Source organism: Lotus japonicus, chromosome 4 (assembly GCF_012489685.1).
Source record: "Lotus japonicus ecotype B-129 chromosome 4, LjGifu_v1.2".
Taxonomy (NCBI): Eukaryota; Viridiplantae; Streptophyta; class Magnoliopsida; order Fabales; family Fabaceae; genus Lotus; species Lotus japonicus.
This window is the reverse complement of record NC_080044.1, coordinates 16,580,844-16,603,752: the sequence shown is the minus strand read 5'-3', so window position 1 is coordinate 16,603,752 and position 22,909 is coordinate 16,580,844. Positions and strand designations below refer to the sequence as shown.

Sequence of the window (22,909 nt, the reverse complement as noted above, 5' to 3'; positions counted from 1 at the left end):
GCCACAGCTGATACCTGTGAAACTAAATCTCAAATCAGAACCAATGTATTAAGTAGTAGGAGGATGACCAATAAATATACGGTATGAGACCAATTTTATTCTTTTGAAAGCTACCAACATGCTAATATAGCGGTAATTAAGTTAGATCAATGAAGAGCGGAAATACAAATTTAAACATTAAAAAAGTCATTTGATAGAGGAACAACTAGTATTTTCGTAATAGATGGGAACAATCATGTAAAAGACAAAAAATAATCTTTTTGAAAACTACAAAAATGTTATCCATATGCATACCAAATTACGGTTATGATACCTATATATATATACTGCAAACATTTGAAATATATCATTTTTATTTATCTATTTTATAATTTTATATATCCATTATATATCACGTTACTTACTTTTCATTCTTTTCTTATTATGGGTGTATAAGTTTTTCCATCAGATTATACATGACACTTATTCTGGAATATTCTCTATATGGAGTTCGTTGCAATATTTCAGGAGTTCTCGGTGACTTGGAGCCATGGGTGCCAACGTGTGAGGTGTTACTCTGGTTTGCCTCATGCGGTTAAGTTGCTCCTTAATCTCCGTTCTAGGTTTCATGCTTATGCAGTCTTGATTGATAGCATCAGAGATTTGCTTCACATGTAGTGAGATATTTATTTACTCCACACTCTTCGTGAAGGCCGATAACGCGTGTGCAGACTGTTTAGCAAAAACAGGTGCTCAGCAAGCTACTTATTTTCTCCTAGTCCTTGATTCTCAAGATGATCTTATTCCTCTCCTCTTATTCCTCTTTTATTAATTAGTCTCTTTAAAAAAGACAAGAGTAAAGTACACTCACCCCTCTCAAGTTTTGTTAGAATAACACTCCACCCCATTCTTATCTAAAATCTACACCCCACCCCATTTTATATAGAGGTAAATTTAGTGACGAAAAATATTCTTCATTAATAATTAGTTATTATTTAAATTGTTTATCAATAATTTCAAAAAATATTTTCAATATAATCCAATAAATATAAAAATGAAAACATCACAGTCCTCCTCATTCTCTCAATCGCGTTCTTCCTCCGTAAATTCACAATGCAAATTTTGTAATAGCACACATGACCGGTTGACAAACCATATCTCGAACATAGTGAAACATGCTTGTGTTTTCATATTTGGTAATAATTCAATTTTAATCAAAATAATCTATTTATACCTCCAATTTTTTAAATTGGATTGTATCCGGATAACGCTTGCATCCTCTATCTTACCGCGGCTGCTGGCACAGAGCTAGCCGATGCTTATTCCCCGGATACCGTCATTGCTTCTTCTCCTGGAAAAGAAGTTCACGACCCGTAGGCCCTCTACCTCCACGCAGCATTGTTCCGTCAGGCTTTTGCCCATTGCGGAAAATTCCCCACTGCTGCCTCCCGTTCCAAAAAGCAACACAAATGGGTGGTGAAGAAAATAGAGAAACAAAATTAAGAAATATGAAGTGGATCGGAGGTTATTAGAACCCAACGATGCGGTGGAGCACCGTTTTTAACAAAATCCAACAACATCTTTAACCAACAAAGTGTTCGCTCACAACTTAAAGGGGTGAAGTTCACAACAAGTAGTTGAACAAGTGGCTTTGGGGATGTGTAATTCACGTTCTGGGGTTCAGGTCGCAACAAAACTTTGAGGCATGGTGGTGCCATGGGGTTTCACATTCTGGGATGGTTGTCGTCGTGTTAAAGGGACCAAAGGTTTGGTGGTGACCGTTTGTGGTGAGAAATACGATTTGGAGATAGATGAGACGTGGACTTAACATGCAGAGTGGATGTTTTTTTTAAATTTAATTAAGTAAAATTATTTTCATAAATTGATGTATGATAGTGTATATGCATTTAATTTATTTAAATTTTAACTAATTAGTAATTATTTTTTATTAGTGACGAATTTGTTTTCGTCACTAAATTTTGCCTTTATAAAAAATGGGGTGGAGTGTAGATTTTAAAAAACAATGGGGTGGAGTGTCATTCTTGCAAACCTTGAGGGGGTGAGTATATTTTACTCAAAAAACAATGTAAAAGTATATCAAATTTAATAACTAAATATCCTATAAAATAATCAAATCGGTTGTGGTAATGATTTAACATTTCATCATTTAAGCAAGCGGTTGAAATTTCGATTTTCAACTTTTGTAAATGAAAAAAATTAATTACCCTACAATTCTACGAATGATCGATATTATGAGTCATAACTATGAATTGTGGGAATACTTTAATTAACACCGAAAAAAATATCATATGGAATGATTTATGGATGTGCATTAACAATCAAACTTGTGTAGTCCATGAGAATGCATCAACAACAACAGCCCCAAAGCTAGCAATCACTGTCTTCCGTTTTTCTGGGACACCTATAAATAAAGTTCCCAAACACACCCTTTCACTCCAATCCATTCCGACTTTATTGAACGATACCAATCTCTTTCTCTCTCTCTCTAGATCTCTCACTTTCTCTCTCTACTCTTCATCCATGGCGTTCAAGAAAACCCTCACCCAGCGTCTCCTCAGCATCACCAAACTCTCCTCACAATCCCTCTCCAACTGCCGCATTTCCTCTTCTTCCACCCGATCTCTCATCCCTCCCGCCGCCGCTAACCGCGACATTGCCCCCGATCCCGGAGACAACGGCATCTTCCGGAGGTTCCTCCACCGGAAAGCCGTCTTCCAGCCGGAGCTCCGTTCTCCGCCGGCCACCGATGACCTCCTCCGGAAGCTCCGGGAGATGGACATTGCCAGAAGCCGGATCCGACTCGACGGGCTGGTTACCCCGCCGGAGGCAGCGGCGGCGGTGATGGATGTGCGGAAGCTGCTGAGAGCGACGAAGCTGGAGGCGGTGAAATCGAAGCTCCGGAAGGTTCCTCAGAACTGCATAGGTTACTCGGAGTTTGTTGAAATGTGTGCCGAGAATTGCTCCGATCGCGATGAAGCGAAGAAGGTTGCGAAGATGTTGGATGATTCAGCCACTGTGATTATCCTCGGTGATGTCGTGTTTCTGAAACCTGAACTGGTAAATTTCCATTTCTCTCCCTATGATAATTTTTAATTTCACTTTTTTTGTTGTTAATTATTTGTTATTTTTATTGCGTTGTGTTGTGTTTTGATTAATGGGTTGATAGATACAGAGTGGGTCATGGTGGAGAATAAGATCGGAGATAGGTTTTTATATATTTTTTTCATTTTGGAAAAATTGATTAATTTCAAAAGCGATTAATTTGGAGAATGCAGAAAACTGATGAGGTTCTGTGGTTACTTGTTTTTGAACAGGAAATTGAAAGTTTGTTGTTTGGTGAGATGTAAAACGGATTCTACGTTTGAGATGGTAAATTAGGGGCTTTTAAACGCCAAATTGAAAGCCCTTCTTCTTTCTTTCACACCCTCCTCCTCCTCCGGGCTAGGGGGAGTTTGTTTGTTTTTTTACACATTTTTCTTATGCTGACCATTATAATTGATTGAAAGGTCTAGTTTATCAATTTGGGAATTGGGATTGCTTGAAAAAAAAAGAGTGATGGAAAATTATTGACATTATGAGAGATATAATATGATAAAAAATAAGAGACATAACAAAAGTAGAAGAGGTGTTGTATACTGACTAGTTTAAATGACCCATGAAAAATTTAGGTTTAATCACTTTAGTTTTAGGTGAACTTGAGAGAAAGTACCCTAGAAATTTTTAATTTTATTTATTTATAAATAATCATATTGGTTAAGTATGAGATTGTGATTAAGTTGGGTTATGGGTGATTGAGACTACCTCAAAGTGAATAAGATGAAAAAAAAGGTTGGTTTGAAAATATTAATACCTGTGAGAAAGTTTTTCACATAGAAAAAATATGTATAAATTCTCAAACTCGCCGGTGTCATCAAAGACGTGTTCAATTTGTCTTATTGTTAAATTTTTATTATCGGTTGAATTTTCTTTTGGGATAAACTTTTATTTTCTTGATTTACTTCAATATTTTCCAAGTTGAAAAACTTATGATATGTTTTTTCCTATTCTTCAAAAAAAAAATCATTTTTTTACTATACACAATATTTGTCAATGCGTTTTATGACTAATATTTAGAGATATAAAATGCCTATGTATAACAACTAATAAATAATTTTTTTTCACATAACTAAAAGTAATCAATTTAAAAAATTACCGTATATTGATATAAACAATATTATTAATATTTCCACTTGTCCTTTTGTTCTGAGAAGGGCTATGTACTATTAACCATAATTAATTTTCTTCCAACTATTTAAAAATATTAATATTTGTTAAAATAATTAACATAAAAAATAATTTTGTGTAAGAATATTAAATTAATTTATTTATTAGAATATTTTAGATAATAATGATACTATTTACATTAGGATTACAATATGCTACTTAGTTAAGCTGTGTCTTTGTCCTTTGTATAGTTTATTTTTGTTAATCACCTTTGGAGGAAGTGGAAATTTTGTTGGAAGATCAGCTTATGTCATGGTGCGAGTGGGTAGGCAGCTTTTTCTTAGCTGTTAAATACTTTTGATGCGAACAGTTGGATGCTTGCGACAGCAGGAAAATAGGATAATATATAAAATAAAACATTAAATATTAAAATAAAATTTGGAAAATATTATTAGATGTTTTCTAAGCTAAAAATCATTAAGTTGAGTTTAATGATTTAATGGCTGTGTTTAAATCATTAAACATAACTTAAATTATTATCCTTTTTGTAACCAAAAAAAAATTATTATCCTTTTGTTTCAAAAAATATAATTATCCTTTCCAAAACAATTAATATAATTATTAAATAATTTGAAATTAGCATATTAATAAATTTCATTAATATTTTTTAACTGGTGTATAATTACATTAAATATATATACACAAGTATACATGTATATACGTTTTATGATGATCAATTATTGTCATTGTAACATAGGGAAAAATTATTATTTTTATCTTAGCTAGTGACTTGTTTGTTTTGTTATTGAAGTACTAAATGGAATCTTGCGAATTCCGTTTCCCGGAATATATGTTTTATTTTTTGCCAGCCTTCCAGGAATATTGTAACTTCAGTCAGAATGTGTTTCTTTCTACCTTCCTAGGGACATGGTGTGCATTGCATTTTTGCATACTCCACTTGTTCGCCATGTTCATAAGAATTTGGGCCTTTCTTGAATAAGAGGGACGTTTTTGTTTCTTTCCTACTACTCCTATATACTCGCTTGCTTGTTATTTTATTCAAAGTCAGTAATTGTCTGATCCTAGCCAAGTGGTGTCAAGGGTTACAGTGAGTATAGTTCACTTTTCTCCTATGGTGGTTCCATTTGGGGGCCAAGTACAATTGCAAAACAAAAATTGATTTCTACTTCTAAAAATTGAGGGGTTCCACATCTTTTTATCTTGAAATATCATAATAAGTTGAAGTTTGAAATTCATATTTTACCATTTATCTTAAATATTATTTGATAATTTGCAATTATTTAGTCCTAAATATTTTACACGATAGATTGAAAGGTGTGGTACTCCCTTTTCTATAAGGGTATCGGAGAAATGAAAAAAACAAGTATTTCTTTCTTTAATTTGCACAAAGTTTGACTCCTTCCTTGAGGGAAAGAAAAAATAAATGTAGATTGAGCCAATTTTTACCCAAACTCCTCAATTTTTGTGATACAGGTAGCAAAAACCATCCAGTCTCTACTCCCGGTGCCAGGAGCCAAGGCATACGACCCAGCAGCACAAAAAGAACTTGAACTAATGGAGAAAAAGAAGGAAGTCATTGACAACAAAGCCGACGCCATGGTCCGCCGCGAGCTCTGGGGCGGGCTAGGCTTTCTGGTGGTGCAAACGGCCGCATTCATGAGGCTCACATTCTGGGAGCTTTCATGGGATGTGATGGAGCCCATATGCTTCTATGTAACCTCCATGTACTTCATGGCTGGCTACACGTTCTTCCTCAGGACCTCAAAGGAACCTTCCTTTGAAGGCTTCTACCAGAGCCGTTTCAGCACCAAGCAGAAGCGCCTCATGAAACTACACAATTTTGACATTGAAAGGTATAATGAGCTCAGGGCTACTTCGTCAATCACTCCCTGTTCCGAGTTGGATCATAAATCATTCGAAAATCTTGAGTTGTAGGGTCGTCCCTAATATTAATTTATGTTCACTATACTAGATAGTAGATTGTGACAGCAAAATGCAACTACACAAAAAGCACCCCTCCCCCATTTCTCACAAATTTGTGGAGAATATTACTCCACTGTTTTTCACTGATATCAATCATTACCAAAACTTATACAAAAAAAAGGAAAACATACTATATGATTGAGGACTTGAGGTGAGCCTGTGAGGTAGAATTAGGCGCGGATTTATGTACAATACATTGAGGCCATCTTTGGTGAGTTTTCTATTATATGTTAATCTCTCTAGGATGGCAAACAAATTTAAATAAATATAAAGGTAATTAAATCCCAAATCCGGATCAATTGGAGTCATTCTAGGGAGCTGAGGGCATTTCTATTGTTAATCTCTCGAGGGAGCTGGGGGCATTTCTATTGCTAATCTCTCTAGGGAGCTGGGGGACATTCACACAGGACTTGACAGCTTCGAGCTCCTATAGAAAAGTAACTGATCGATTTGGAATTTTAATTTGTTGTTCATAACACATAGATCTTCAATTTAACTGGTCTGATCGTCAAGAAAATGTTTGTGCACAATGAACAAGCAAACACAAGTATCAACTAAATTACAAAAGTGAAATCTGCAACACATTAAAACACGAAAACACATAAAAATACCTAATAAATTTATAAAACTCCTCAAATAACCTATAAAAATTAAAATGCATAATATGAAATTTTAATGCATGAAAAATGACTAAAATACCTTAATTAACTTATTAAACTAAATGCAAAATAACTAGAAAAATAACCCTAAATTTCGGGTCAATAATGACTCAATCATTACTCACATAAATAAGCTCATCAACATGTAAGCAAACAACAAGCATCTTCCCATTTACTCAAAATTTAGTACTCCCTCCGGTCCTATTTATAAGCATGAAAGAGAAGAAAAATCTTGGTCCTTTTTATAAGAACCAAATGAAAGTTTGAGCTATATTAATTAATTTTTTCCAATGATGCCCTTATTAATTCTAACTTGTAAAATGTGTCTCATTAATTATTCTCTCTCTTTTCCACTTTCTAACACTAATAATAAAGGGTAATTTTGGAAGTTCATTTTAATTTAAGACAAATTTAATGCATATTATCTAGTTTAACTACATTTCTTAAACTGTGTGAATTTTTTTTTTGTTGCTTATAAATAGGACCGGAGGGAGTATAAAGTTTATGCTCATGAGGGCATTTAAGGAATCCTCATTTACCAAAGTGAGAATCTATATGGCTAAATCGAGCTCTAGGACTCTAGGTGCTTGTTTTAGCTTGTATAAAGTCTGTTTAAGCTTGTATACCCGGTTTCCATGCCCTTGTTTCACATTTCAGGAGCTTAATCGATATACACCTCTTCTTCTAACTCCCCATTTAAAAAATTTGATCTTACATTAAGTTGATAGATTGACCTTGAGTTATGAGGAGCAGTAGATAACACTAATCGAAAAGTGTCTAGTCTTGCAACAGGAGAAAACATGTATTTGTAGTCCACACCAACTTCTTGTTTGTTCCATTTTGCAACGAGTCGAGCCTTATACTTTTCAAACTTCTCCATTCTCATTCAAATTTGTCTTGTAAACACACTTGACACCAACAGTTTGGTAGACCATACAACTCCCAAGTGTTGTTTTTTCCTTCAATGGCTGCAATGAATAGCAACCCGCCATTTTAACTCCTTGATGGCATATTCAAAAGTTGTAGGATCACACGCTAAAAATAGATCCAAGTGAGTATGTGGATCATCAAATTGGTTAATCCCATTTAAGCATGACACCCTCAATTCCTAAATAAGTTTTGATAATGACAACTGATATTAGTTCTAAATCAGAACTAAATAAATCTTAACACTCTTTCCTATCTAATTTCCTTCAGTCTTGTTCTTTGCTGGCTGGATATTAGTTGTCCCGCCCTATTGTGGGCTTTTTCCAACTCACGGGCCCCTTATTTCCATATACTTGGATAACATGATTTATCAACGAAAACAAATTCAAAAAAGTTTTCTCCCCATGAATGATATTTTTTTTTTTATTATGCTTATTAGAATTTGGGGTCTAACTCAATTCAAAAGTTAGCTTAAGAGTGTAAAATTACTCTACCCTTTATAAACACGTATTTGATTATATATCTAGCCAGTGTGAGACTTCTAACACACTCTCTCAAACCCAAGGCTGGACATCTAGAGCATGGAATAAACATCAACGGATGACCCAAATATGGGAGGTGATCTCCACAACAAACGGATTTATGATAGATACCATATTAAAATGTAGGTACCTAACACAACCCAAAAGTTAGCTCAAGAGTTGAGGGTTGCTCTACTCTTTATAAACACTTGTTTGATCATATCTCTAACCAATGTGAGACTTCTAACACTTCATTACTAACTACTTCTATCTTGCTAATTTAATATATATCTAGTGTCAAGCCTAGGTTCATGGTTGAATGAGACCTCCATACCTTGTATCTCCATGATTCCATGTCGCCGCTTCCATGGTCCTTGAGCAAGTATGGTGTTCAATGTGAAAGTCATTAGCCTTCAAGTGGGGGTTTTAAAATTTCTTCCCCTCTTCCTTTTGAAATATTTGGTGGTTATTAAAATATTTATTATTAATTTTATATCTAATAGCTAGTTATTTAGTTACGAATTTGTGATGAAATTTTCTCTCATGATATATGTCCATCCGGTCACAAAATATTTCTAATAATTTTCCAGACAATATGAGCGAGAGAATTTTTCCATTACTATTGTGATTGCCGCTTTTTGCGTCATAAAAGTTGTAACTTGTATTCATTATTAACGTGCTTTTAAATTTAAATTATTTGAAATAACAAGTTTGCGCTGAAATATTATTTCCACTTTTCAAAAATGTTTAATATATTTAAATTAACTACTAAATATTTTAAATAGAAAATGAAATGAACTTTGCTTAATAAGCAATAAAAAAAGAACATCCACATGAATTTCAACAGTAAAATTTAAGCAATCATTCTTATTTTAAGTGCTTACTCTAAGCAGCCCCGTTGGATTGGAGATGCTCTACTATAAATTTGGGCAATGTAAATTAACTAGTACTATGGATGGTGAGACAGCACATGACACACTTGATGAATGAAATTTTCTACAATTGGAAGTTAGGCAATTGCAACTTACTCCATTTCATTGATGAGAGAGTATCCTTTATGTAATTCCCAAAGTACTGAGAAAGATCACCAATTTCACCAGATTCTGTTTCTTTTTAGCCCACATTGCAGGTTTAATTAAATGCTCTGTTCTGATTTGAGGATCGTAATTCTCACCATATTTGACATATTCCGTAATATTCCATCTTTGCTTTCCACAGCCATCATTTAAATTAGATTATCATTACCAAAGGCATATTCGAATTCAAGTCTCTGTTAGATACTCTACTACCTGCTTTAGCTAAAGTCAAGTTGTTGAGAGATGGATGATACGTGACACCGACGGTGTCACGGTGGTGCAGTTACCAAATGAATGCGTCTTTACCTACTTGGACGCTTAACTAAAATTCATTCCTTCTTTCAGAAAGCGAAATTTATTCAAAAGATACAACATCTCAAACAATCGTGACGTGATCAAGGGAACTATAGAGAGGGTTTTTCAAACAACTTTAACATATGCACATCACTTATACATTACATCCTAGGAAACTAAAAAGAAGAATTTTAAAAGAAAATAATTTGTCTACATCAATATTATTAGTATTTTTTTATCTTAACCAAGGTATCCCCACAGCTGACAGTCGTGAGACTAATCCCTCGCCCCACGGTCAGCGCACTAAGCAGTAGGGGGCTGACCATGAGTTTTTCTATTCCCAAGAGTATTTTTCAAATGAGAAGAAAATGCTAGGGGTATGATATAGATTGATAGATACATTCAAATAATAACTCAAAAATTACTAACAGCTTGCACTAAGATAGCTTCGGATTTAATAGTTCATTTTAAGAAATAACTTGTGTCTTGATGGTCTAAATGACCACAAGGTCTAATATCGTTTCAGATGGTTCAACGATTACACAAATGAGTACCACGTTGGCTGGTTGGGATGATTAGAATGAAGATTTATCTCGTCTAACACTTAGCTGAGTGGAACGAATTGAAGTCGGCAAACTTGCTAAGCAATTGCGAGACTATTCAAGCGTAATCATAATTTCAGAAGCCTTATACAAGGGCTTCATTAAGGCTCAGTGCATCATTTACATGACTTACCATGCCTTTAAATACGAGTTTGATTGTTCACTTATATAAGCATCACTCATTTAACTACTTGAATATGCTTCTTAAAATTAGAGATTATCTATAATGATCTAAAAGTTGATATGAGCGTCAGAATGTTTTTTATAGATTGATCAGCCTCTATTCTCTGTCAAGCTTCGCTGTGAACATTTCTACCCACGCCGGTACGTTCAACCTATATCCACCATACATAGATCATATGTGCTTGAAGTTCTATTTCAAGAACAACACATTGGCTTCCCAATTCTTAAAGGTCGTGAGAATAGAGAGCATTTTCACTTTATTGTTGACACAGTCTCAGTCTCAGAGAAACCAACTTTCTGAAAGGGGAATGAAGTTGTGAGCTAAGGTGGGCAGAGTGATTTTGGTGAAGTATGCATTGAATGCTTTCCCTATTTATCCAATTCATATTTTTTGGATTCTACAAAGTATTTTTGACCAAGTCAACTCTTTAAGGCGATGTTTTATTTGAAGTGATCACCAGAGAAGCATGCATATTTGCCTTGGAATTCTGCCACTTTGCCTAAAGCTTTGAGAGACTTCGGTGTTCGTAGAATTGGCTTTCTAATGTAGCATTGCTTGGTAAATTCGTTTGGGATATGGTTCATGATAATCATAAATTGTGGGTGCTACTGTTTTCTGCCTACCCTTGATGCAGATTTTTATCCCGAGTTTTTCCAAATGCTCTGTTTAGTTTAGGAGAAAAAGAGAACAAAGAGAAAATGAGAGAAAGAGAGTAGTTTTGGAGTTGTTTGGTATGATACAACGAGAAGAAAAATAGAGTGGAAAGAATGCGGTGGAGATGAAAAAGAAAATCATTTTTATGAAAGCAGTCATTTTTATATTCACTTCAAATAATTCTACCATTCAAATATGTGCAAAAAATTACGTATAATTATGAATAATAATATTTTTAAAGGTCGGGAAATGCTCAATTTGGTGCGGTTAAAAATATTATTTTTAATTTTTATGGATAAACTTTAAAAAAAATATAGTTTGTATTCGTAGAAAAAAAAAGTATTTTTTTTGTATATCAAATCAATTACTGACGACATAGGTTGTCAATAATTACCAATGTAAATAGCCGTGGGTAATTTACCGATTGAAAAAATCATGGGTAAGCTACTGATGGTTTAGACAGTCGGTAATTACCAACAATTTTTGAAAGCCGTTAGAAAAATTACCGACAAGGTCAATACTCACAACTTTTGGCCGTTAAATTAAGCAATACCGACAGTACTTTTCTGATAAAGGTCGTCGATAATCATTTTTTTCTTGTAGTCTAACTGAGAACTATAAGGGTAGACATTGTGAATTAGTGAAGGGACATCACGTCCCAACTAAGGGCTGGCAACCTCACGCCACCTTATTTGTTAACAATCACACAAGGTTGTCTAGAGGCAACTATGGTCTTGGAAATCCTTCCATAAGGCTTCCTAACAACTTGCATAGAGCTTCCATAAGGCTTCCTAACATGATTCTCCTCGTCCGTTTTATCTCTCCCTGCTAAGACCGATCATCCTCATGACAACTTATTCGCTAACAATCACACAAGGTTGCCTAGAGGGAACCATGGTCTCAGAGTCCTTCCACAAGACTTCCTAACTACTTGCAGAGACAATTACACTAAACCCTGAACCTATAAATACAAATATATGTAGTCATTCATTTTCACAACACCTTGCACATTAAGCAACACTCTAGGTTCTTAGATTCAAAGATCCCTCTTTGCTTTCTCACACTTAAAGTCTTAAACATTAGAATGTGTTCATACATTTCTAGTTCATTAACCAGTCCACAATGTCAAACCACTCCCGACATCTACTTTTATGACAATCAATCAAAACCATCACAAAGTAGAAAGTAGTAAAAAGGTTAACTTTTTATCTTGTGACGGTAAAAAATCCCACTACAGTGGGGTTTGAAATACAGTCACTATTGATTGGTATGCATATCTTTTATCGGATTTCATATCCAGCATCTTTACCATAAAGAAAGCAGAAACCATATTATCAGTCACCCATTCTCAACTCACTAACAGAGTGACTATATGTAGTATGCAACTAATAAATTCTTTTCATAAATTCATAATGATATACATTCCCAAATGCTCTTAGCTTCTTATACTGTAATTTTTGCTTTCCAACTATAGTATTATCATCTTATACACCCTTATGCAAAAAGGGGTTTTGAAATGAAGTGATCAAAGATTAAACGTTGGACCCCAAATTGCAGCAGAGATATGCATCCAACATTGATCACCAAGTTCTTTTCTCCACTTTCCATTGTGAACAATCCATTGGACTCACCCACACTCAACCTTTCTCCTCTTACCAAAAACATACATCCTCACATAGAAATTGAGAAACAGCAACAGCACAACAGTGTTGAGAACAGAGTTGAACACCCACGCGCCAATCCCATTGCACCCACCTTTGAAGAAGAAATGCAGCAGAAAAACCCCAACATGGCACGCCACGTTACAACCCAGCAACACAATCTGGCAGTTCAACACAAACGGAAAGCACGCGCCGCGAAACCCAATCGCAGTCCAGAACCTGTACCCATACACAAGCGCGTACACGAGCGTGGTGAAGAGAATCGCCAGCACCTGAAACGACTGCGAGTACTCGAGCCAGAGGAACGAGACGAAGGTGGAGATTGAGTGGTTGAAGAGCTGGGAAAATGATAATCTACGGCGGCGGAGGATGCAGAACACGGTCCTCGCCATGTGGAGGAACCACGAGAGGTAGTAGAGGTAGGACCAGAAGAACACGCGCCCGGAGGGTCGGGTTCCGAGGGGGAAACAGAGGAGCCATTCAAAAGGGGTTTTGGAGCGGCGCCAGAACCAGCGCGTGTCGCGGATCTCGGCGGCGGCGGAGGCGAGTGTTCCGGTGAAAATAGCGGCGGAGATGAGGGACATGGAGAGGCTGTGGATTGCCGGGAGGTGGCCGAGTGGGATGGGGCGGCGGCGGGGGAGGAGGAGGAGGAGCGAGAGGGAGAGGTGGAGGAGGAGGGAGAGGGTGAGGTAGGTGGCTATGGCGGTGAAGAGGAAGGACCACGTGGAGCCCCATGAGTGGCTGTGGCTCCATCGGAACCCCACGATGGATGGGTGTTCCGAGAGGTAGTATGATAGTGTCGGCGGCGGTTTACCCATCGTGGCGGAGGCGACGCCGTGGGATGCGGCGGCGGGGTTTACATTCTTTCATTCAGTTTTTTTTGTTGTTGTTGTTGGAACTTGTGGTGTGGTTAATGTTGTGGTTGGTGAATTCTTGGAAATTGGAGAATGAGAGAAACGAGTTCAGAGGGTGTTGTTTGCTTTGTGTGTTGAGTGAGTAGCGAAGTGATGTTGTGAAGTGAAGTGAGGTTAAAACGAGGGGAGGGTGATGGTGATTACGTGGTGGTGTCTAGTTGGGTGTGAGATTATTGGAAATTGTTTCACGGAATCATTTAGCAAATATTCAAATCAAATCCTTTTAGACGTCTTTTTCCTTCTATACTTTGTTTATAATTAAAAATGATATTTTAATGAAAAATAATACTATCTCATCATTCAAGATTTTTTTTGAAATATATCTCATCATTCAAGATAAAATAGTTTAATGATAGTACTATTTTTTAACGGAAAATGCAAAGTCAATAGAGTTTGTATTTATTCACAACTCAGATTTCAACTCGTTTCTCTTTTATTTCTTTATTTTTTCGTATATTTTTTTAGGTATTTTTACACTTGATAATCATGAGATTAGCTCACTCAAAGCTCGTAGACATTTTTTTAATAAATTATTTTTTATAATGTTGTTCATGTATCAAACTCTAAACTAAATGCTAAAGTAGTGCAACTACATGTAACTAGACCTAATTTCTCCTTTTATGTTTTTTTTATCACAATATTTATGATATTTCTAGTTTCCTTCTCATTTTTAATATCTTTTATTACTGGGTATGAGTATTATTGGAGTGTGAATAAAAAATATTATTAATTAAATACTAAAAAGGAGAGATAGAAAGGCTATATAAACGTGATACATGAAAGAAATGATGCCACTCGACTACTATAACGGTGGGTCCTTATTGGTTTTTCTATTATTATTCATTAATCTCGCGTTTTGTATTTAAAGAAGGACAACATAGTGTATTTTATGAAATAATCTAATGTTAATTATACACCGCATAATAATACTTTGAGAATTATTATTCAGACCTCTCTAACCGTTATTTAGACCCCTCAAAAAGTGTAAAAATATTAAACTAACATTAATGAAAAAAAATAAAAAAAATTCTAACCTCACTCTTCACATTCTCTCTCCTCTCTCCTTAGCTTTTTCCTCTTTCTTCCACCAACCACCACCACCCACCACCTCTGCCGCCGCCACCACCGCTCCGCCACCACCACCCACCACCTCACTCTTATATCATTTTTTAAAATTTCAAACTTTAGGGAGTTGATTCTGTCGTTTTAAATTATTTATGCAATTAAACACACTCTAGAAGTGTCTCACTCACTTTAGAAGTGCGTGACAAACATACTTTTAAAGTGCGTGCATTTTTAAGGGGAGGTTTGTCACGCATTCTAAAGTGCGTTAACTACGCACTTTTAAAGTGCGTTTAATTGCAGAAAATATTTAAAACGACAGAAACAACTCCATAATGTTTGAAATTTTAAAAAATGACATAAGATGGTGGTGGCGGTGGCAGTGGTGGTGGCGGAGATTGTGGGTAGTGGTGGTGGGTGGAAGAAATAAGAAAGAGGTAAGGAGACAGGAGAGAGAATGTAAGGAGTGGGGTGAGGATTTTTTTCCATTAAGAGTAGTTTAGTATTTTTGCATTTTTTGAGGGGTCTAAATAGTTGTTGGGGGGTCTGAATAACAATTTCCTAATACTTTCACACTTCGCACACTTACACTTTATGAGAAAATAAAGAGAGGTGACAAAGAAATGAGAGAAAAGATAAAGGATGTTATACGAAACAAAAAGAAAGATATGAAAAAAAAGAGTGAAATTAACATGAAAGAGAATGTGAGATATGAATGAATCATAATTCTTATATCAAATGTTGCAATCAGGGAGGGTAAAAGAGACCAAAATATCGTTAAATCTAAGTTTTTTATGTCTTTAAAGGTACTTTGAATTTAAAGTTTAAAATAATAATTTAAGAAGAAATAAAAGTTATTTATAAGTGGTGTTAGCGACAGTGGTCTGAATAACAATTCCCTAATACTTTCACACTTCATACACTTACACTTTATGAGAAAATAAAGAGTGGTGACAAAGAAATGAGAGAAAAGATAAATGATGTTATACGAAACAAAAAGAAAGATATGAAAAAAAAAAGAGTGAAATTAACATGAAAGAGAATGTGAGATATGAATGAATCATAATTCTTATATCAAATGTTGCAATCAGGGAGGGTAAAAGAGACCAAAATATCGTTAAATCTAAGTTTTTTATGTCCTTAAAGGTACTTTGAATTTAAAGTTTAAAATAATAATTTAAGAAGAAATAAAAGTTATTTATAAGTGATGTTAGCGACATTGGTCTGAATAACAATTCCCTAATACTTTCACACTTCACACACTTACACTTTATGAGAAAATAAAGAGAGGTGACAAAGAAATGAGAGAAAAGATAAATGATGTTATACAAAACAAAAAGAAAGATATGAAAAAAAAAGAGTGAAATTAACATGAAAAAGAATGTGAGATATGAATGAATCATAATTCTTATATCAAATGTTGCAATCAGGGAGGGTAAAAGAGACCAAAATATCGTTAAATCTAAGTTTTTTATGTCTTTAAAGGTACTTTGAATTTAAAGTTTAAAATAATAATTTAAGAAGAAATAAAAGTTATTTATAAGTGGTGTTAGCGACAGTGGTGATAGTGGAGGGTGGTGGTAGCGGTGATGGTATAGATGGTGGTGGGGGAGGGCAGAGGTGATGTGGAGGCGGCGATGACAATGGTGGAGAGTGGTGGTGATAGTGGCGGTGTGGAAGGTGGTAGTAGTGGTGAAAGGTTGTGGTGGTGAAGGTAGTGCGGCGGTTGAGGTCATGCTTACAATACAACATACATAAGGGTACAAATCTAGTGTTCTTTATATGAAAATAAGTTACTTTTTTCTAAAAAGACTCCTCATGATATATTTTTTTCTTCCTAAAATATCTTTATTATTTTCTTTTTTACAAAAAAATAAATTATTTATTTTACGAATAACTTTTCATAAATTATGTTGGACCCGCTTTCCCTTTTAAGAGAAGAGAAGTAGAAAATAAGTTTGGTCAAACAGCACCTAAAAAAAATTTTATGTCTAAAAATACAATTTTGTTAACTAGAAAAAATTAATATAGGAGTAGTATTTTAAAATAAATTTTTATTTATATATTAGTCCTCCAAAGAATCAAAACATGGGTTCCACAAATTTATTTTTAGTGTGTTAAACTGCTCCAACAATTTCGATCCCGGTGTTGTGAAACTCAAAAGTCCTTCCAAAATGCAACTTTTAGGATAGAACTATGGAGATCAACACCTCTTTTTACCACTTTTTGGATTGCATAAATTTGGTATGTATTTGGAAGGAATTTTTTTTGAGATTAAAATCAATAATTTGTTATTTAATTGAAAAAAACATATTTAACTAAAAAATAATACAAGACGTGCAAGTCATTTGCTTCTTCCCCCAACTAGCAGTCCATGACGATCCCAGCAACGACGTTATGGACCTCATGGTATTGATTTGGACTTCTAAGCTCACATAGCCTACAAGAAATGTAATTAGAAAAGTAAGTGCTCCTTTTGACCCCAAAAAAGAAAAAGAAAAGTAAGTGCTCCTCTGTTGGGTCATTTTCATTATGCAAGTTGTTGATTGTTTTACGTACAAACAGGCCTGATCCGAAAATATCTGAATGACGAAAAATATTGAATCTATGCGAGACAAACTAAACTGTGTGTGACAAGTGTCACAGCCAAAGAGCATTTCGCACATTTAATTCACACATTAATATACCCATTTAATAATTTCTAGAGAAAACAAATTCAAAAAATTACTATTAATATACCCATTTAATAATAGCAACACACATTACTATTGTTTTGCTGCTTGACATTTTTAAGTTACTATTGTTTTGGTAATAAATTCTTGACTTCACAATTCCATTCGGCCCATTCACTTGATTGACATAATTTTTGCCTAACATTCAATGGACAATTCCATTCGGCCCATTCAATGCCAAAAGTTATGTATGACTTTTTAAGAAACTATGTATGAATTCAAGTTAAATTCTTTTGTATGAATTCAAGTTAAATGATATATTAATCTTTCAACCATAAATGCTTGATTTAGTCCAAACATAACTCCACGCTATTTCCGTAAAAAACTTATCAATGCATTTGACTTTTTAATTTTATGGACAATTAAGCTCGGGTAGCCATCTGTAAAAATTTACCGTTGGATAAGTTTTTAATTATGAAAATAAATAAAAGTTAATAATTAGTGAATCAATTAAGAATATTGTGCTTAGAAATAATGATTTACTGCATTTATTTTGAAAATCAGCTTCCGTCAAACAGAATATTGAGCATTATTGCGGAAACAATTTTAAATTGATTTTTTTTTTGCAACTTTCGGCCATAATATGAGATGCCTCACAATTATATGGACAAAAGCAGAGCCATAATTTCCGTTAAATTGGTTTATAATCATGCAAACAAATAAAAATTAATAATTGAGAAAAAAATTAAGTCAGCACCTACACATTTTAGAAACAAAAAATCTATATAATGAACGGTGGTTAGCATTTTGTATTCACATACTCCATGGAATCAAGCAAGAATGGAGGTTCTGGTGAGGACAAGGCAAAGAGAAAGGCAATATTTAAAAACAGAAGAAAGTGTGGTACTTCATCAAGTTATTCTAAGCCTAATTTTTCTACCTTAGATATCAATACCCAAGCTCTACACACACCTGCTACAATTTCAAGAAAATCATTCTCAACTCCATCAACAAGCTCTTCCAAAATTCATACCCATCAAGTAATCAATAGCGGTGCGAAAAATCTCATTGCTAAAGCACATCAGCCCCTTTCAAACGATGAAAATTCTCCATTCATTGGTAATGTATATGGTTTTTTGTTTTATTTTTTAGAGTGGTTATAATCACTATCGTTGGGATACATTTCATTTAATTTTATAATTTTTTGTTGTAGGTTCCAGCATTATTGACAAAACTCCATTAGCGTTTTCATCTATAGCAGTGCCCCCCTTATTAGTGGAAAATTACAACTACAGTACCCCATTTAATTCAAAATAAGCCAGAGCAAAGAGAAAATATGTTATCTCGCAACAGAAAAGGGGTAATAAATCAGCAAGGCTGATTCAGACCGAGGGCAAGATTAATGAGGAGTTGTCTAATCATGAAAGTTTCACTAATTTAAGTACATTATTTATGAATACACAGTATTTTCTTACATTTTCATTCATATAAATTTGAATGATGTAGGTTCAAGTAGATGCCCTCTTTCAACAATTACAAATAATCTTGGATCTCACTCAAAGTCAAAAGAAGTAAGTGCTAAGGGAAAACAAGTCGTCACGAAATCAAGGCAAGCCAAAACTAGCACTAGACTATTTTCAATTACGTCGTTTTCTCTTGAAGGTGCTGATACTGGTTTGCATAGTGCTATAAATTTGACTTTGAATGAGAGTGCTCCAAATGCACAGCCCCTTTCAAACGATGAAAATTCTCCAATCATTGGTAATGTATATGCTTTTTTGTTTTGTTTTTAAGAGTGGTTATAATCACTATCGTTGGTAACATCTCATTTAATTCTATAATTTTTTATTGTAGGTTCCAGCATTATTGACAGAACTCCATTAGCGTTTCCATCTATAGCAGTGCCCCCCCTTATTAGTTGAAAATTCCAACTACAGTACCCCTTTTCCTTCGAAAGAAGCCAGATCAAAGAGAAAATATGTACTCTCGCAGCAGAAAATGGGTAATAAATCTGCAAGGCTGATTCAGATCGAGGGCAACATTAATGAGGATCTGTCTAATCATCAAGGTTTGACTAATTGTATTACAGTATTTACAAATACACATGATTTTCTTACATTTTCATTCATATAAATTTTAATGATGTAGGTTCAAGTAGATGTCCTCTTTCAACAATTACAAATAATCTTGCATCTCATTCAAAGTCAAAAGGAACAAGTGCTAAGGGAAAACAAGTTGTTACGAAATCAAGGCAAGCCCAAACTAGCACTAGACTATTTTCAATTAGGCCGTTTTCTCTTGAAGGTGCTGAAACGGGTACGTCGAGTGCTATAAATTTGACTTTGAATGAGAGTGTTCCAAATGGACAGTGTGAACAATCGGCTTACCTTGCTCAGAGAAAATATAACTTTTATCAAGCTAGACTAGATAGAAGTTTAAAATTGCAGCAGTTGAGAGCTCCCAAATTGTTAGAGAATGTAACTGTGATGAATAGTCCAGGAATTGAAACAAGTCAAGTAACTGAAATGAGAAATAATGTCGTCCCCGTAAATTCACACATGCATGACGGAACACTGAGCAGCGATGATGATATGTCAGGTTATTTTAAATATCTTTTCCTTTAGCATTCCATATTTTAAGTTACTATCTACCATGGTTATTATTTTGCTATATAGATACCATTATAACTCTTATATCTAACCTTTGGTTGAATGGATTATTACAAGTAGATGCAGAAAATGCTGATTATGAGGACAATAAACCATTAGAAGAGCCCATCCCAGATATACCTCCAAATATTATTGTTTTGCTTAAAAAGGCTGAAGATACAGGTTAACTATTTCATCTTTTTAAAGATATTTATTTGCAAATGGTTTTAATATATTATTGCCTTTATAATTTATTAAGAGCTCTTTTTAATATAATTTGCAGAAATACTAGACTTGGGTGATCCTACGTCTATTTGTATCTATTGTAATGCACTAGTGTGGCCTGATGAGAAAACTGAGAAAATAAAATCCTCCGGACAAGGTGCATTTTTATTGTGTTGTTTAAAAGGGAAAGTTACCCTTCCTTATCTACGCAACCCGTCATCTTTATTATTGGATTTATGGACAGACAAGGATCCAAGAGCTAAGAATTTTAAGGAAAACATGAGAGCATACAACATGTTCGCATTTACCTCTATGGGTGGTAAGGTACAAACTTCTATTAATGACGGAGGTGGGCCTCCACAGTTTTTCCTATGCGGTCAAAACTATCATTGAATAGGAAGCTTAATTTCGCAAGTAGGTCAACCGCCAAAATTTGCTCAATTGTATATATACGATACACAGAACGAAACAACAAATCGGATGAAAATTCTAAGGTAAGACAAAAGTTAAAGCTTATAAGTATTGTCATTATATATTATGCCATGTATATCTTTATTGGTAATTATTTAATCGTATTTTTTAAACTTTGAGAAGCTCTAATGGTGCTGGAAAAGGGCTTGATAATTCATTGGTTGAGGATTTAAAAAACTTGATTGACCAAACCAATGTGCTTGCTAGAGTTTTCCGGCAGGTTCGTGATCATCTATCTTCTGATGATACTTCTCAACTCTCTGTGCGTTTTTTTCGAGCAAGGGGAAAGGATCTGAGAACCTATAATATGCCTACTGCTGATGAGGTTGCAGCTTTGATCGTTGGTGACCTTGATGACATGCAATTTGGTAGGGATGTTGTTGTTAAATTGAGAGACGGTTTCTTGACAAAATTCCACGAGATGCATACTGCATTCATCCCATTGCAGTACCCTTTACTTTTTCCTTATGGAGAAGATGGATTTCGTGAGGACATCCCTATTAGTGATCTATTCAGGAACCTGGTTACTTATAAAATACACACTGTTTCTTTGAGGCAATTCATCGCATTTCGCCTCCAAACTAGAAATAATGAGTTTGGTTCACTTTTGAATTCAAGAAGATTGTTTCAACAATTTGTGGTGGACACTTATACTATGATTGAAGCCAACCGACTTTCTTATATAAGGAATAACCAACGAACAATCAGAGTTGATTATTTAAATGGTGTAGCAGAGGCAATAGACAATGGAGAAACTGATCCCTCATCAGTTGGTAAGCGAATTATCTTACCGCCTTCTTTTACTGGCGGTCACCGCTATATGTTCAATAATTGTCAAGATGCAATGGCTATTTGCAAGAAGTTCGGTTACCCAGATTTATTTATAACTGCTACTTGAAATTCTCGATGGGGTGAGATACAGAGGTTTGTCCGTCATAGAAATTTAAAGGCAGAAGATAGACCAGATATTTGTGTCTGTGTTTTCAAGATGAAGCTTGACAACCTTATGTCCGATTTAAGAAAAGGAAAGATATTTGGAAAGGTTGATGCAGGTAATATCAATTATTACTTATTTAGAATTTATTAATCAACTTCTTTTATTCATTATTTGAAAGTTGATAGTTCAACTTTATTCTTTTATGGCAGGAATGTATACGGTAGAATTTCAAAAGCGAGGCTTACCTCACGCACACATACTTTTGTGGCTTCAACCGCAACATAAAATTAGAACAAGTGATGATATAGACAAACATGTTGCTGTAGAGCTTCTTGATCCTGATGTTTATCCTAATTTATACAAGGCGGTTTCATCATATATGATGCATGGTCCATGTGGGGTAGTTGACCCGAAGTCTGTTTGCATGGATGATGGAAAATGTTCTAAACACTTTCCAAAAAAATTCCAGAATTGTACCACAGTTGATGATGATGGATATCCCATTTATAAAAGAAGAAGAACTGGGATAACAGTTTACAAAAAAGGAGTTCCTCTTGATAATGGATTTGTTGTGCCTTATCATCCCCGCCTGCTTATGCGATATCAAGGACACATCAATGTTGAGTACTGCAATAAGTCAAATGCTATCAAATATCTATTCAAGTATATTAACAAAGGACCGGATAGAGTTAACATTCAGATATCCAATGATGGTACCAAAACTAACAAATCTGAGCAACATGATGAAATCAAACAGTATTACGATTGCAGGTAATTTTCATTTCATAATTTAGTATTGTATTATATATTATTAGATTCTTAACATTATTTTGATTTTTCCAATAAATATTACGAAATTTCAATATCAAAGTTTTGCAAGCTTTTTATTATTATATTTAGATTAGGTCTTTTTTTGGCCTAATATATTATTCTTCTCAAAAATCAAAATGCAGGTACCTTACTCCATGTGAAGCCGCATGGAGAACATTCAAATATGATATTCATAACAGATGACCTCCAGTGTTGCGATTAGGATTTCATCTTCCAAACCAACAAAGTGTTTTATTCAAGGAGAATGACGATTTAGAAGTTGTGATGGGACAATCAACTAATAAGGGCACTCAATTCTTAGCTTGAATGGACACCAACAAGAAGTACCAGGAGGGGAGAAATCTCACATATGCAGAATTTCCTT

General features: G+C 34.7%; 2 protein-coding genes across 2 annotated transcripts; one reads left to right on the top strand and one right to left on the bottom strand.

Moving 5' to 3' along the window:
* Positions 1-2,381: 2,381 nt before the first annotated feature.
* On the top strand, positions 2,382-6,433 carry LOC130713643 (calcium uniporter protein 2, mitochondrial-like). The gene is made up of 2 exons (XM_057563425.1): positions 2,382-3,057; positions 5,698-6,433. Exons 1-2 carry the CDS (start codon positions 2,521-2,523, stop codon positions 6,157-6,159), a joined length of 999 nt encoding a protein of 332 aa, XP_057419408.1. The 5' UTR covers positions 2,382-2,520; the 3' UTR covers positions 6,160-6,433.
* A 6,071-nt stretch (positions 6,434-12,504) lies between these two features.
* Positions 12,505-13,810, bottom strand: LOC130714668 (elongation of fatty acids protein 3-like). The gene has a single exon (XM_057564590.1). The coding sequence runs from the start codon at positions 13,601-13,603 to the stop codon at positions 12,752-12,754; it is 852 nt and encodes a 283-aa protein (XP_057420573.1). The 5' UTR covers positions 13,604-13,810; the 3' UTR covers positions 12,505-12,751.
* Positions 13,811-22,909: the final 9,099 nt, after the last annotated feature.